We start from the raw sequence: 16,357 nt of genomic DNA, 5'->3' as shown, positions 1-16,357 counted from the left end.
GGCATTTGAATTTTGAGTCATACAGTATTTTAAAATTTATTGATTTACACACAGCATTTCTTTATGTTTTCTCTTCAAGGTTAAGCTAACTCTTTTATGTCCGTGGAGAATGTGTGAACTTAATTTCGAGTTTAGTCATGTAACAATATTGATATGTGCGTAATCGAATTCTGAAAGGCTGAAAGACCACTGGTGACTAACGATATGGCTCCTTGTTGCGCTGTAAAAACATGAACGTCAGAACTTTCACCAGAAAAAAACAAAAACCTTCGAATTCAGAACAACCATAACATCATTCTTTTAAAGTTCCATTACTGTTCTAGTTGTACACTAAAAATATTACATGTTGTTTGCCGACTGCGAGAAGAGTATCCATTGAGAAATTCCCGTTAGCAGCATTGGTTCTCTTTGAGATGCAGCCAACTCTCTTATTTTTCTTTGCATGAAGACAACATATATTGACTTTCCGATGAAAGTGGAGATCAGTAGGATAGAATACACGCCATTGACGCCAGCAATGGTCCAGGACTCTAACATAAATATTAGTCGAGCAACATCCTCCATTCACAGGGACAGATACTAGAGTATGAAACGGTCCGGCGGTTTTGGAAACACACTTTTGTACATTCCGAAGAGGTGCCTTGCATTCTGGACTGATTCCCGGTGGCACGAGGCCTGGTAGGTTAGTTTATACCTGCGAATGGTGCTGGTCCTTTAAGAAAGGGTAAGAGATTAGGTGCATGAGGGGAACCGACTGGGCTGGAACGTGCCAACACAATGCCTCATAAAAGAAAGAAATTTAAGTGTACTTTGGTCTATGAATGAGGAGGCTTTTAACCCTCAACCTTCTCAAGTTAATTGTGCGGTGAACTTTGCAGTATAACTGATGAAGAAGAACAATATCCGAAAATGAATGGAAGTGTAACGTTAAGAAAACAAAACCATGGGAGGACCATGACAAAGTAAACATCTCTGCCGCCCCAAATGTATCATTGTCGTCGTGGAATCGACCACCTCGGCCAATCACTCGGACATTTTTTGTGTTTAAGACTTGGATAATAATGCAACTGGGAGACACGTTAGAGCGAACAAGTATTAATAAAAACCAGGATAAACTTTATGAATACCCTCCATTTATGTAATCTCAATCTCATCATCCAATGTCAATTTTTAAAAAAAAAATTCTTCACTCATTTTTAACGTAATTTATCCATATTCTTATCTAAACTGTGCTTTTATTTTATATAGAATGATATCATTTTATATAAACATCACCGGTTTCTTTTAGATTATTCTAACAGAAGCTAAAATTATAATTGAGAAACCAGTAAGATTGATGTAAGAAATAGTTTGTGTATGAAATTGATATTGCCCAAGGGTATATTTTGATGTTTCCCTTGAAAACAAAAAGGAAAGGACATAATCAAATTGATTTTACATTTAATGACTGAATTTTATGATTTCAGAATATTTAATTATTGTAGTCGACGGATAGATACACTCAGCACGTGTCCCTCCATATCTCTCCCTCTCCGGGGGGTGTCTTCCTTCTATTTTGTCAAACGTTAACGACAACTCTTTCCCTACATAAAAACACGCGCATCACAGACCAGTCATAACACAACACGTAATCATACATGACATTCTTTCTATGACATGGACGCAATCAGTTGGCCTGTCATGCATCATAAATAAAAGGGCACCGTACTTCATCAAATGGCAAGAAGATGACGATGATTATTCTAGTATCAAACAGAAGTGCTCATAAATAATAATAATAATAATAATAATTTTGGTGAGTTCAAAGCTTAGTTTCTTGTCTTCTTTGTTTTCGATTAATTTTTACCCACCCTTTCTACGTCTGTATGTTTTCCTCTGCATTGACTTGGCAATCTACAAGAAAACCAACACGACAAATCTCAAATCTTTCAAAACTCTCAAATTCAAAGCAAGGGAATGCAAATATGTTTTGCTAAATGTAAGGTTAGACCCATCTTCACATTCCCTCTTCTTTCAAAATCTTATGGCTTTATGTTGTTTTTATCAATGATTCTTGCGTAAAGATTGAAACTTTTTTTGTTTTGGTGATGTGAAGATTGTACTTTTGGTGCTGAATAGTACTGAATTTGTTTAATTCTGTGAATGTGTGCTAATTTTGAGCCAACTTTGACCCTTTCTGCAATCTGCAAGCCATTGACCTAATGAACTACATGTTGGTTTTCGCGTGTGTAACGAAGGTATAACCTTTAGCCTACTGTCTGCTGTGTAGTATTTGTTTGCAGAATGAAAAGGTATGAGCAATCAATTATGTTTTTTATTTGCTTTCACGTCTCTTAGAAAGAGCAGCTAAACGATCGGACCAGACAGGCGAAGGGAGCTTGACCGCCTTGCCAGTCATTGAAACACAAGCCGGAGACGTATTGGTTACATTCCTACAAATGTAATATCCATTATTGATGGACAAATCTGTTGAGAAACAAAACTCTTTTATCGCAGAGTTTCCAGTATACATGTTTAGAGGATCTGAAAACTGGGTTCTTTAAATTTTGTTGTATATGTAGTATTTTAATGCGCGTGGATGGAAAGTTTGGATAGCGTTTTTATTCATTTTTGTGCTGCGTATAGTATGAATTATGGATAATTGATGTTGATGATTGTCGTCCTTGTCATTATTGACTTGGCATTTATGTAACTTTTCTGATTTTCTTGATTTGCTTGCAGGCCGCATAGTTTCAGCTGAGATGTTCTGTTCACATTGTAGGTCTGGCAATGACGTTGGAAGTTCTATCCTGATTCGATATTCTTCACAATGCAATTAGTATCAAATGATAGTCGCCAGGAAGATGTTTCGGAAAGTGAACCCATCTTATCCCAATCTAATATTTTGCAGCATTCTGAAGAAGAATCATCATCCTCTCGTGAAATTAAATCCTTAGGAAGGGATTGTGATGTTCATGTTGCTGAGTTAGAGAGTATTTGCATCGATGAAACTAGCCATCTGGTGAATCCGGACCAGCCACAGTGCCGTATATGCCTTGATATTGGAGGTCTTTTCTATTTACTGTGCTTGGTGCCCTTTTTTTTAGGTTCCTTAAGTTTTGTGATCATCATTTGACATGGAGGGTTTTTGTTTATTTCTGAAAAAACCAGTGAATAGTTCTGGAGTGCAAGTAGTTTGTGTGTGTAAATTGGTGTTTCCTTTCCTTTTCTATTATCTGTTTTTTTCTTTCTAATGCTGATGAAACCTGTGCTAATTTTATCTCAGGGGAAGACTTGATTGCACCATGTCATTGCAAAGGCACTCAGAAGCATGTCCATAGATCATGTCTTGATAACTGGAGGTCAACTAAGGTAAATGCTCGTTTTTCTCCGACATACCTTTTTCCTGATTTACAGAGTGATATGTGTGGAACTTTGAGAATTAGGAAAATCATGTCGACCCTTCAGATGTTTATTTGTAACTTGCCATTGCATGCATGTATGCATGTGATAGTAGTAAATTTATATCTTGATTCAATGATTAATTCCTGCTATCCATTTTCAGGAGGGCTTTGCTTTTGCTCACTGTACAGAATGCAGAGCAATGTTTATATTGCGGGCAAATGTCCCAGCTGACAGGTGGTGGTTGAGACTGAAGTTTCACTTCCTTGTTGCAAGGGACCATGCATTAATTTTCATGGTAGTTCAGCTGGTAAGGTCACCATCCTTTTCATATTAGTTAAATTTGGTAACATAATCTGGATGTTGATTGGGTATCACTATTGTGGGTATCACCAGTACGTTTCTTCCGTCTAGAATTGACATGATTTTCTGCAATAGCATACACTACAAAGTGCTCTCTGAAATTGTAGGCACTGTTATCATTGCCCTATGTAATGCTTTCCATGCGCTTAGCTGCATTATTATTAAGTTCATTTCTTTAGGGGAGTTTGGTGCAGGAAGTCACTTCAGCTATGGAAATTGTACTTTTTGGTGTGAAACCAAACCGACCTAATTAGTTTAACGAATCCCAGCTGATAAAAGACATGCATTCGTACACACACATGTGCATGCACAATTACAAGTGTGATTGCATGTACCCGTGATTAGTTGACCCAAGGTGTCTTTGTTTGGAAATTTCCATTGATATTCTGCTTAAGAACTATATGAACAAATATGGGGGTAAAAATGTGAGCTAGTAAACTTTTTTCTCGTCTGTTTTGTTCAAAACAATTTAAAGGATCCCTTTTCTGGCAGTTTAGTTTCCCACGACCAAGATGCAAATCTTTGCATGTTGATATTCTTTGTCATTTTCTTTTGGAAGATCCAAGTGCTTTTACCTGTCGCGCATAAGGGATTGATTTGGTGAGATGATCGGTCAAATATTGTTTTATCATTAGATTTGTTTTTCGTTTTAGGTAAGTTAATAAATTGATTTTCCAAACAGGTTGTTGCATTCTTGGGTGTGCTGGTGTACAAGTTCTACGGGGAGGAACTAAGGGAAATGTTTGGCTATGAAGAACATCCCTATGGGTTCTATACTATGGCTGGTATGCAGAGCCCTTGTTTTGATTGACTTTACTCTCTTTACTGTCATTATACATGGTTTGCTTGTAAATATTTGCATGTTTTGCTTCTCAATCAACTTTCCTTGAGTTTTTCCCCCAAAATCCAGCTTGGTTCGAAGAAGATAAGGATGTAGGAAAGTGTTCCTAATCACAAAATCCACCTGAGCAACTCCAGAATAATGTTAAAAGAAGGAAACTCATTTTCCTGCAATAAGAAAAGGACAAGAAGCTATATAATTCATTTTTCTTATGTCTAAAGTTGCTGATTCTCCGAAGAAGTTTCCCATTTAAACTTTAGGATGCCTTTCTTTTCAATCTGAAGTGCTGTTATCATATTGTTTCACTACATGCATTTAGATTGATGGAATTTTAGGAAAAGAAAGAATCTAATTTGGAAGGTGGAGATTTGCAGTTAGGCTCCATTGATGTTAGTGCCTAATGTGAGATGTCATGTGGTGTAAAAACCAGCTTTATATCATAGATTTGTTAACGGTTTACCATGCCACTAACCTTAACTTCTTGCCAATAGATTAACTCAATTTCAAAAGCAACATTAATGATTGGTGAGGTGACACCAATTCGATTATTAATATGACTATTATCAAGCTAGGCTTAGTCTGACTGATAGAGCGGTTAAATCCAGGCATTGAAAGTAAAACCCAGTTGATGCCAATGTTTTCAATAACCTGTTCTACTATATATATATATATATCAGCCTTGTTTTTTTGAGGAAAACAAAGTTAAGAACATAAATAATTTGCTGAGAAAATTTGTTAAAATTTGAACAAGCTTGTGTGAACTATTGCTATTTTTTATTGCTGGAAGATTGAAAGACTGCATGACTTGTGACATCTTCAGATCTACACCCTTTTATCTATATGGTCCGATCGATTGCGCAAGGCACGCGGTAGCAACAGAACCAGAGAAAGTATACAGAAAAGACTGTTCTTTTCTATTATTTTCTATTCTATCAGTATTAGATTATAGTATTAGATTAGGTTTAGTTAGTATTAGATTAGGATTAGTTAGTGATCCCGGCTTAGTGAGTCCTTTCTTCCGGGATGAACTATTGGTACTAGTCCTACATTTTGTTTCTGGCATGACTTGTGACATTTTAAGATCTACAACCTTTTTCATGAGAATTTTATGCTCACTGTCAGTATTGCTGATTTTTAGTTCATTATTTTTTATGCAGTTTTAGCAATCATTTTGGTGGGTTTGCTCTACGGTTTCTTCATTGCTATAATATGTGGACAAAGGATCAATGAGCGACACTATCATGTTCTTGCCAAGCAAGAACTTACGAAGGTCTGGTATCTCATCCTTAAAGCATTTAGAGTCTCTAAACCAGTTGTAATGTTAGCTAATATAAGGTAGAATTTAATTAGAAAAACAGTAGCTAAAATTCTTATCAGTTCTATTTTAGTTCATTTTCTGCGAAAAGAAAATTCCTGGTGGAAAATATTTTTCATTGCATGCTTATGAATTTTTTATGCTTTGTATTTCTGAACCCCTTGATTTTATTTGTGCTCTGGTTTATTTATCCAAAAGTATCATGACAGTGGTACTGCCAAAATGACAGGAATACGTGGTATTAGACAGAGAAGCTTGCAAGGATGTCCCTGAACTTGGAGCTAGTCATGTCTCAGAACTAAGAATGCTGGGTCTTTGTTAGTCTTGAATTTTCTTCCCTTCTGTGTACTCTGTAAGTGATTTCAACTTCTATGTACTTTTTATGCTGATCACTTTCTCATTTGTATGGTCATCTTCTCCCCATAAAAATTAATTATTTTTTTATCAAAGATATGGTCTAAGAACAAGTGTGTAAAGATTCCTTTTGAGTGTTTCTTTTGTATTGATACCAGACCATTGTTAATCTAGGATGCATGCACTAGTGCTGCTTCAGCAAATTTATGCATCAATGTCATATTTCTCGTCTTTTTTTTTTCAGGTCTCTCTATTCTGTGCCTGGTGTTGATATGGACTACCTGAATTTATTCATCAGTCCATAGCGTAACTGTTTAAATTCTGCACACCACTGTTTGAAGGTCTTTCAATCCTGTAGTTTATCTCAGATTTATCATGGCATTTGAATTTTGAGAGACGTCACGCCCGAAGATGGTCTTTTCTCCATCAAACTGCACAACCACAGAAGGTGTGGTTTTTCTTGTATATTTCTGCACACGTATGTATTTTGACCATTGCTGTGTTCTCGGTCATCAGCTTAATGAGTTATATATAGTTTTCGTATATAACACAGCATTTTCACATGTTTTCTCAGCAAGATTTATCAAACTCTTTATTTTTCTATAGAGAATGTGCGAGCTTAATTTCGAGTTTAGTAATATAACAATATTGCTATGTGCAAAATCGAACTGTGAAAGGCTGAAAGACCACTGGTAATTAACGATATGGCTCATTATTGCACTGCAAAAACATGAACGTCAGAACTTTCACCGGAAAAAACAAAAAACCTTTTGACTTCAGAATAACTAGCACCATGCTTTTAAATTTCCACAACTGTTCTAGTTCACTAAAAATATCATATGTTGTTTGCCGGCTGCGGGAAGAGTATCCATGGAGAAATTCCCGTTAGCAGCGTTGGTCCATCTCTCTTAATTTTTCCTTGCATGAAGACAATATATATTGAATCTCCGAGGAAAGTGGAGATCAATAGGATAGAATACACGCCATTGACGCCAGCAATGGTCCTGAACTCTAACATAAGTCGAGCAGCATCCTCCAATAACAGGGCCATATACTGAAGTATGAAACGGTCCAGCGGTTTTCGAAACACATTTTTGGACATTCCAAAGAGGTACCTTGCATTCTGGACTGATTCCCGGTGGCAAGAGGCCTGGTAGGTTTATACCTGCGAATGGTGCTGGTCCTTTAAGAAAGGGTACGAGACTAGGTGCATGAGGGGAACCGACTGGGCTGGAACAAGCCAACACAATGCCCGATGCTGCTATTAGCAACAAGGATGATACAAATAGAGCCCTGCTTCCCTTCATTATTACCAAATTTAACTAGCCCCTTTCCTTCTATGTATTGCAGCTGGAATCAATGCTTGCTGCAGGTTGGTGACAGACTGGCAGCAAAAGAGGGCGTGGACCATTTAATATGGAAAAGCAATGAGTGTGGACCAAAAACAAGGTAGAGATTTTAGGAAACTGTCGCTAATCTTCAGTCAAAAAATTAATTAAAGATGGAGTTAATTACATTTACAGTTGCATTACAGTTCCTTTTTATGAACCTCTTAGAATTAATGGTGCTATCCGTTAAGAACATCACAAGCTCACCTGCTGTTTTCAAGTATAGCAGTTTTCTTTCTCGGTGGACAATTTTTCCCCCTGGTAATCAATGATAATGGAATCCATAGTGCTTTCATAAACGATCCAGATGGATTTGATGGGTTAAGGAGATAGAATATTAGGAATATTCATCTGCCTCCCATGTTCAGAACAAAGCTACATTTTCCAAAGGTTTACATCCAATATATTCACAGAGGAATGGAGAAGTCCAGAAATCTAATAATTCTAAATTTCTGCCATCTAATTAGTGAAAGTTGCACTTTTTAAGAAGGCTTCTTCACCTTTTCCTCTCCAGTAGTTTTTTTTAACATCAACAAGTACGGGTCTTGTTCCCTTTGAGAATTGCTATATAAATTTACTTATGTGTTGCACAAACTTGCGTTGAGTTTATACAGCAAGCCTGGAATAGGCAAGAGCAGAGGTTGTCTGGAACAGGCCAACAATGCTGCCGAGTATAGTAATAACCGTAGTTGATAGAATTGTGATTGGAATTGTTTTTTATTAAAAATATATTAAAATGATATTTTTTTATTTTTTAAAAATTATTTTTAATATTAACATATTAAAATAATATAAAATACTAAAAAAAATTAATTTAAAAAAAAAAATTCAAATACATTTTTAAAATGCAAATACATAATGACGTAACTTTGTAACTTTGGAGTTACAACGAGGGTGACTCCTTTCCTATAGAGAATCCTTTACTGTTTATTCACTGTGCACTAAACACTCTAATTAGTAATTACTGTGGACTTCAACAGTGATTCAGCCTTTATCACTTTCACACGGGTTCTTGCCTAATTTTGTCTTTGTCACGTTCTAATTTGTTCTGGCTTTGTCTTGCTGCGTGGCGCGCCTCAGGGGTTTGTTGTGTCATGATCAGAGATCGGTTGGCTCTGTCTTTCTCTCACTGTGTGGCGCGCCTCAGGGGTTTTATCAAAGGCTTGATTTGGGTTGTTTGCGCGCATGGGTTGTTTGTTGAGCTGTTTGTTTATGGTGTTTCCAGCGGCTGGGTCGCTTGAACTTCTACGCAAGTCAATGATGGGTTTTGGTGCCAGTGATGTTTGTGGCTTGGTCATGACTGATTTTCAAAGAAGTGGACCCATAAGCATGATTGTGCATTAAATATTATGTTCACCTGGCAGGGTTTTGTCTATCGGACAGCATTCGAGAAGCTGCTGGTTTCTGGGTTGGATTAGACCTTTGTTTCATCTGGACGAAAATATTTGGCGCTTTAAGTGTTTCGCACTTTCGATGTTTTTATTATGCTTTTTTTGGCTTTTTTACTGTGACCAGATCTGTCTTTCACGCTGCCCTAGTTTCGTTCCTTTAATTTTTCGTTGGGTCTCATGTCATTTCCAGTCCTGTTTAATTGTTTTTTTATTTGGCTGCCATGCTTTTTCCTTGGGATTCCTGCTCCTTCACATCATTTTTTTCTTAGGGAGTTTGTTTTCTTTGCATGCTTCTCTTCTTTGTGTTTTAGGGTGGGTTTTCTTCTCTGAGGTCTGGTGATTTGGTGTTAGATTTTGTCTCCCTTTTATGATTGTCATTGTTCTTGATGAGCATTTTTTTTTCATCATAACCTTCACTATTTCGATTTTTTTGGTTCTGTTGTGTCCTTTCTTGATGTTTTTGAGCGTCGTTTCACTGTTTCAAGTTTCTTTCATTGAACGTGCAGGCTGAAGTTCTGTGCGTCGTTCCACGAAGGAGCTGGTTAGCTATCTGTTGGTTGGAACTGAAGCTTTTCTCTTTTGGTGCTCTGTCACAGTTCTTGCTTGGTGCTCCTCATTGTCCCTGTTTTTCCTCTCATTGTTGTTTCATTTTAATCTTTTGTTTTTTCTTTCAACTGTTTTTTGCCGGCTGCTCCTTAAGAGAAGTCATTTATTTCACCATTAATGCACCAGATAATCCATGAACCCACCCCTCCAAAATCAACCTGAGAATTCAGACTTTAACTAAAATCCATTTCAAGATCTGAGCTTTATGCAGGTTTGGATTCTAGAATCAACTTCTCTTCTCACAAGACAATTAGTTAACAGGAAACAATTCGGTAACCGAGGCCTCATAACTGACACAATTAAAAGTTCTAGAATTAATGGTCGTTCCTGTGAAAAACATTAAGAAATATGTTATTTACCAATTGATCCGAGCAAGAGTGTGTCGCGTTTGGATTCCTAAACAAAATGGCATAAACAGCAGCTTTAATTGCCTCTTTGCAGATCAACAAGTTTGTTGCTTTTCCATAAGTTAAACTATTCATATAATTTTTATTTTTATTTTTATTTTGCCTTGCAAATTTTATAATCAATTCATTGCATTGTCATCTCTTGCATTACTACTTTTTGACATCTCATCGTCAATTCATTCCAACATAGAAATAATTACAGGGAGATACAATAGAAGGGTCAACAAAAACAAGAGATGTTGCCTATTATTTTGCCTCAAACATTAATGAAGGTGAATTTTATGAAATAAAAGGCTTTTGAAATACGTTTCATGCTTTTCACATACCTTTGTGTTTTGAATTATAATTTTGCGACCCCTCAAAATAATGTTTTTTTAAATCTGTTGGCTTTCCTAAAATTTAATTCAAAACAAACGTGACTCGTTTAAACATTTAATTGCATTCTTCAATTCAGACCTTTTAATTTAGCTTCATGCTTATAATCATTGAGACAACTTTCTAAACCTTCAATGACATATCATGTCTTTTGCTCCCTGCAGCATAGAGGCTTCTCACTCTCAACTGGTGCAAGCAGTTGAGAGTGAGAAGTCTCAACTGCTTATCCTGTTGACAGCAATATGTTGCAAGCAGGATCACTCACCCCCGAGATCATTCAATCACAAACCTATGCTTCCATTGAAAGCAACACTCCAGCTGAGCCACCTGCAAAAAAAACTCGCTTTGCAGTTATTAAAATATTATGATGTGTATGTTGAAGGGCTTTTACTTTTGTTTGAATATGAAGGATTTTGCTATGCTCTGAATTCTCCTTTGCTCAATGTTTTGAATCAACTTTTTCGTGCGTTAGATTATTTTCAGTGACTTCATTGACATTTAAGCAGATGCTTTTCTTTTTTACTTTGTTCTATTGTTATCTATTGATTGAAATTGAAGTCTTTATTCAATTTCTGAAACCATTTGCTATTACAGGAAATAATTTTATTATCTGCCATGTTTAGCACGGGTTAAAGGGCTAGTGGTGCCACTATGCCATGAAGAAACAAAATCAGCTCCAGCTACAGCACCAACAGTTGGTGTACATATCGGATTGATGTTGCTGTTGAAAAAGTTGTTGGGCAGCATATAAAACGGACGAATGACTAAACAATCCATTTGCTCATCTTACAGTTCCCATTCCATCTGGCTAAAAAATTATATCAGCTTCTTTTTCTTGTGCTCCTAAAGGATGTAAATGGGTGGCGCACATGGCCAGGCCAAGAATGCCCTTGTTTCAGTCTCTTTTGGGGAGCTTCTGATGTGTGTCGTCTTAGTATTATAGCTTAGTCATGTATAACGAGCTACTCCTTTACTTCATTGTTAAGTAGAGGTATAGAATTCATGGCATGGAAATGTTACCAGAACAAGATAAAAAAGCGCAGCTAAACAAATAAATAAAGAAAGATAAGCTGAAGCAACAGTCAACAGAGATGGCCAACATGCACGACTGATCTGCAGCAAAATACAGTTATAACAAAGAGATGAAACAAAAACCCAAACTAAACCAGATTTGGGTACTGCAAATCACCAACCCGAAGATCAAGACAGCTAAAAACAACTCGAGCAAGAATCATCAGCAGATCTGCATCTAAGCTTGCAGAAGACATGATGCTGAAAATAACAAATGTAATCTGCACAGAGAACCTTATGGCATCCAACCATCACAGAACACAGAACCTTCAATGCACCGAAAAACATGGCACTGAGAGGAAAAATGAGCTGCAGCAGCAGACCAGACCATATGGCACATGAGACACTGAGATTAAATCTTGTGAAAAAATGTTGCAAATGGAAGTACATCACAGGAAAGAAAACAACAAAGATCCACAACCATATCCATATCCAATAAACAAGCACCCACAGGATCTGAATCGCATTTTTCTTGAATCAAATATCAAAAGGCATCCAAATTAGCACTTCCAGAAAATAATGATATAAAACTTTTGAAGTTTAAGTGATGAAACAAGATGGGGGCTGAATGACAGCAGCTCTAGCACCTCTAACAGCACATTGGGGTTGGAAGCAACTATAAAGACCTCATGAAGCATGAGAATTGGATTGAGAAACCACTGTACTAGTATACTAAGCAGTCTTTGACAGCAGAGACACCAAGAATCGCCAGGACCACGAAGTAAAGAGATATCAACAAAACATGATGCATAAGTAAAACAATCAGAAACCGAGTGAGATTGGCATGGTGGGGAATGGAGGAGGGGGGTTAAGTGAATGCTAGCTGTTGGGTAGCTTGATTACACTGCTCGTACTTCTTTCTTCTTTCTAGTTATTGTCCATGTATAAGTAAGAAATAAAAGAAATCAATATTAGCAGCAAATTGCAAACATTAGCTAGTAATACATTATAAATAGAGAAAGAGGGAGAGAGAGATTAAAATAACCATTTTATTAAGCTTCAAACATATGTACAAAAGCATGCACCTGAACTAAATAAAAAACACCATAGCCAGCAAGCTAGAAAGGGCATCACAAACAACACAGTTGCTACCACACCAAGTCGCATCTGAAAAGCTCCAGTTGATCAAATTGTGATTCAGTTGGTGTTTGACTTGTTTCACTTTTCTTGATTCTACAAAAAATTTACATGCTTGGATGAGCCTGCACATAGCAAATAAGCAGTCAATAAAAGAAAAGAGATTAAAAAATTCCTGTACTAGTTTGTGAAAAGGCTGGTTTGTCAACAGATAAGTAAACCTTACCCAGAAGCTAATTTTGTACGAATTTTGATCTACCCTTCCTCGTCCTCAGAGTGAGACACGTTACTTGAAGTAGTATCTGACTCTACTTCCTTCGAAGTCAACTTTAACTCCATCATATGTGCAGGTGCACCTATAATTGAAGAAAAACAAAAGTGTAATCAGCAATGTAGCACATAAACAGAAATTAATGTTCTTCAGAAACTTGTAAGATAGCAATCAAACACGTCAGTTTTACAGTTTACTGTGAGAAATGCCTCAAACAACATAAAACCAAAATGGCTACATCAGATGATTCAAAGATAACACAATTCATTTGTTTTCAATTGTTTATATAGCTTCCTCAATATATGCAAAAAGAGTGCAAGCAAAGAGGCTCATTTTGAAGACAGTATAAATTGATAACATCAATTGAAGATAGAACACCATCACTCCTCACTCCAAAAATCTCGAATTTCTAAGTGAAACACTCAAAATACCAGACTTTCTTCCTGTGCATGTCCTCTATAACTTAGCAGAGCAAGTATTTTTGCAAGGAAATACCAATCATCAAAAATAAAACGCACTAGCAGGCAGTTTTCAAAGCAACCATTTCCCAAAAAACATCAATAATCAAAATAAATCACATTCTTCCAGATCCAAAATAAAGCTACAGTACTAACCATCTCCAGTAAGTAACACCAAACAACAATTCAGTCAATTTAACACAAAAAAAGACTAAATTTTGCAATACACCCATAACCAAATTATCCACAAGCAATTGATCAATCAGTAATTTTGAAGGGAAAAAAAACCCATATTACAAAATCTTATATACAAAAAAAGCAAACAGATGGTTAAAAAAAGAAACAAACAGGCAAAGAAAGTACCTTTAACAAAGTAATCAGAGGAGGGCCATCCTCTAACAGTAGTGGTGGAAAGGGACTCCTCATCGGACAAAGGATTAGCCAATTTCTCAACAAGATGAGCAATCCCAAGAGAGCCAGATGTAGATCTAGGAGATGGGACCCAGTAAGAAGATCCGGGCAAGAAAGGTAGCCAATCAGGTGCAGCACGCCGCACAATGATCCGATGGATTGCATCTTCTAGCTTTCTAAGCAAGGGGTCGGTTGATGAAGAGGAATCATCAGTTTCTGATGGACTGTTGCTGTTAGGAATGTTTGATTGTGCTCTAAGGGTAAGCAAACGAGAAGAGAATCTCGTTGGTGATGTTAAGCAATATGTTTTTGTTAAAGAAACAGAAAGAGAGCGAGCCATCAAAGGATGTTTTCGGTGATACAGATACAGGGAGATTACTAAGGAAAGATTTTGGTTGTGGATATTGAAAAGAAGAGAGAGAGAGGAGGACCTGAAGATATATAGAGAGGTGGAGATGCTTGGTCGGTATTTTCTCTGATAGTGACATGTTATTGTTCATTTTGATCCTTTATTTTAATAGCTGTGTCGCCTGTATCCTTCTGGCTTAAACTCTTCACGACCCTTTTGAGGCAGTTTCTTGAATGTTCCAATGTTGCCCTCGACTATTGAATATGTTTTTGAGATTTTTAATTTTTTTAAGACTTTTAATTTTTTGTGGGATATTAATATATATATATATATATATATTTAATTGAGAATAAAAAACGAAATAAATATTTGAACGGAAAAAGGTTTATTTTTTAGTTATGGTGATAAAGGGTAAAATCAAAACTTTATTTAAAAATAGGGATAGTATTGAAGCATTTGAAACTAGGGGGTGAAAGTGAAATAAGGGCTGAAATGTAGTTGTCCCTATACTGAGTTTCAGTTATCCTCAAAGCTTTGGTGTATTTAATTGTTCACACACTAATAAGATTCTTGGTCTCTTACTTATTAAAGAATTACAGATTCGCCCGTTTTCTTTGTCATAATTAGCGGACTGGATGTTATTATTATAAAAATTTAAAAAATAGACTGGTTATAATTAACGTTTTTAATATGACCATTAATCAGAAATCAGACTATGATTTCTTATGACAAATAACAATAATTGCGACATCCATCACCACTATTAATTAATTAATTAATTAGATTTATATGATTAGCATAAAAAAATTCTTTTGAAAGAGATAGTGTATCTTTGAGATTAAAATGATAATAGTTTATTGTCCTCGATATTCACTCATTAAGATAAAAACTTTTTCTGGATTTCAGACATATTATCCACACTTAGATTCGTGTTTTTTTTTATTTAAGATTAATTATTGATCGTGGGTGCAAAATTAGGCATGTGCAGGTAGGATCACCACAAATTTATTAATTAGTCATGGCTAGGTAGCACCTTGTAATATCTTCCACGCTAGGACAAGGTGATAACATTGTAATAGCAACAAGTACATTCTACAATTTGAAGGCGGCTTTTGCTCCTTATTCCTCTAAAAAAAAATAAAAAATTATAGGTACATCTTGGAGCAGCTTGATCTTGATTGCTACGATGTTAACAATTCTTTTCTTTGCTAATATAAACATTAAATAGGTAATTAGAATATTCGTTTGCAAGAATCAAGCAAGGAGAAATTAAAATTCTCAAGAATTTTTTATTATTATTATTATTATTAAAGTGAATGTCCGGGTCAGCTTGTGCTCATCTTAACTAATCTCATGGACCCTAAAATTAACAATCATGTAAACTTTCATTATATTAGCAACCACATGATTGGAATTTAAGATTACAAGAAAAATAAATTTTTTGGTCCCAGATTTTTATCACTGAATACCTACTAAATTGTTAGATTTTTTTTCTTTTGAGAGTACGGTGGCTTCTAAAAGGGGAGTTTAATGTTTTTTTTAGTGTGTTTTATTTTTTTATGACTTGAGATTTTTATGTGTTAATTTTATATTTTTTACAAAGAGAGAGAGAGAGAGAGATTACAAACCTTGTCTGTGATCTTTAATTTTCCTACAACCTCTTCACTCCCTCTAAAACCATGATCCCAGCCAAGATCATGAACGAACTATATGTATAATAATATCTATTAAAAAATATATAATATATGCAATATGCAAATCTTACATGCGTTGTTCCAGTGACTTATGGGAATTACAGATGGTCATGAGAAATCTGTTGTGATGATTTAAGGGTCTAATTAACTTGCCCTGGATTTGGGGGGGGGGGGGTGAGAGTGGCTTGATCCAAGAAGTGGGGTTTTCTTTTGATCGGCCCATCCAAACAACTAGCCTTCGTGGGCTCTAGTTAGTGGGCTTGAAGTTCGACTAGCCCACCAACAAATGGATAGAAACTTCCTTCTTGCTGTTCCTCCCCCGGAAATTCGTTGCTTCTTTATGGATAACATTACATTAATTGGTTATCATCTAAAAGGAGGAGGAGGTTTTACTCTTCACCGGACTCTTTTTTATTGAAATAGCATTTTACTCTTTTTTTTTCATTTTTTAATATTATATTTTTTTATCCTTGTGTTATTTTCTTAGCATAGACTTGTTAGTCTACCCGGTTAACTCGGTTAATTTGAGTTTTCTTATTTATTTATTAACTTTCTTTTTCATTTTATTTTTTAATACTGGGTTGATTAAGAATTATAATTCAGGA

General features: G+C 35.9%; 2 protein-coding genes and 1 long non-coding RNA gene across 6 annotated transcripts; 2 read left to right on the top strand and 1 right to left on the bottom strand.

Annotated features, from left to right (window-relative positions):
• Positions 1-1,773: 1,773 nt before the first annotated feature.
• On the top strand, positions 1,774-6,817 carry LOC133704696 (uncharacterized). Of its 2 annotated transcripts, none has more exons than XM_062129616.1 (8): positions 1,774-1,978; positions 2,722-3,047; positions 3,266-3,351; positions 3,545-3,691; positions 4,427-4,529; positions 5,743-5,855; positions 6,130-6,252; positions 6,499-6,817. In XM_062129616.1, exons 2-7 carry the CDS (start codon positions 2,810-2,812, stop codon positions 6,220-6,222), a joined length of 780 nt encoding a protein of 259 aa, XP_061985600.1. In that variant the 5' UTR covers positions 1,774-1,978; positions 2,722-2,809; the 3' UTR covers positions 6,223-6,252; positions 6,499-6,817. The 2 variants fall into 2 exon arrangements, with proteins under 2 accessions (XP_061985600.1, XP_061985599.1); XM_062129615.1 differs by having other exon boundaries at positions 1,774-1,983.
• A 1,690-nt stretch (positions 6,818-8,507) lies between these two features.
• On the top strand, positions 8,508-11,507 carry LOC133704268 (uncharacterized). The gene is made up of 2 exons (XR_009844033.1): positions 8,508-9,639; positions 11,016-11,507. It is a non-coding gene; the product is annotated as an uncharacterized LOC133704268 (long non-coding RNA).
• On the bottom strand, positions 11,452-14,134 carry LOC133704267 (uncharacterized). Of its 3 annotated transcripts, none has more exons than XR_009844032.1 (4): positions 13,662-14,134; positions 12,796-12,925; positions 12,518-12,694; positions 11,452-11,801 (listed from the first exon to the last, which is right to left on the bottom strand). XR_009844032.1 is itself a non-coding variant. In XM_062129049.1 (3 exons), exons 1-2 carry the CDS (start codon positions 14,047-14,049, stop codon positions 12,825-12,827), a joined length of 489 nt encoding a protein of 162 aa, XP_061985033.1. In that variant the 5' UTR covers positions 14,050-14,134; the 3' UTR covers positions 12,464-12,694; positions 12,796-12,824. The 3 variants fall into 3 exon arrangements, 1 of the variants encoding a protein (XP_061985033.1); XR_009844031.1 differs by lacking the exon at positions 11,452-11,801 and adding an exon at positions 11,945-12,359; XM_062129049.1 differs by lacking the exon at positions 11,452-11,801 and having other exon boundaries at positions 12,464-12,694.
• Positions 14,135-16,357: the final 2,223 nt, after the last annotated feature.

The sequence above is a fragment of the Populus nigra genome, chromosome 10, assembly GCF_951802175.1.
Source record: "Populus nigra chromosome 10, ddPopNigr1.1, whole genome shotgun sequence".
Classification (NCBI taxonomy): Eukaryota; Viridiplantae; Streptophyta; class Magnoliopsida; order Malpighiales; family Salicaceae; genus Populus; species Populus nigra.
The sequence above is the reverse complement of the archived record's forward strand: the minus strand, read 5'-3'. Positions and strand labels throughout refer to the sequence as shown.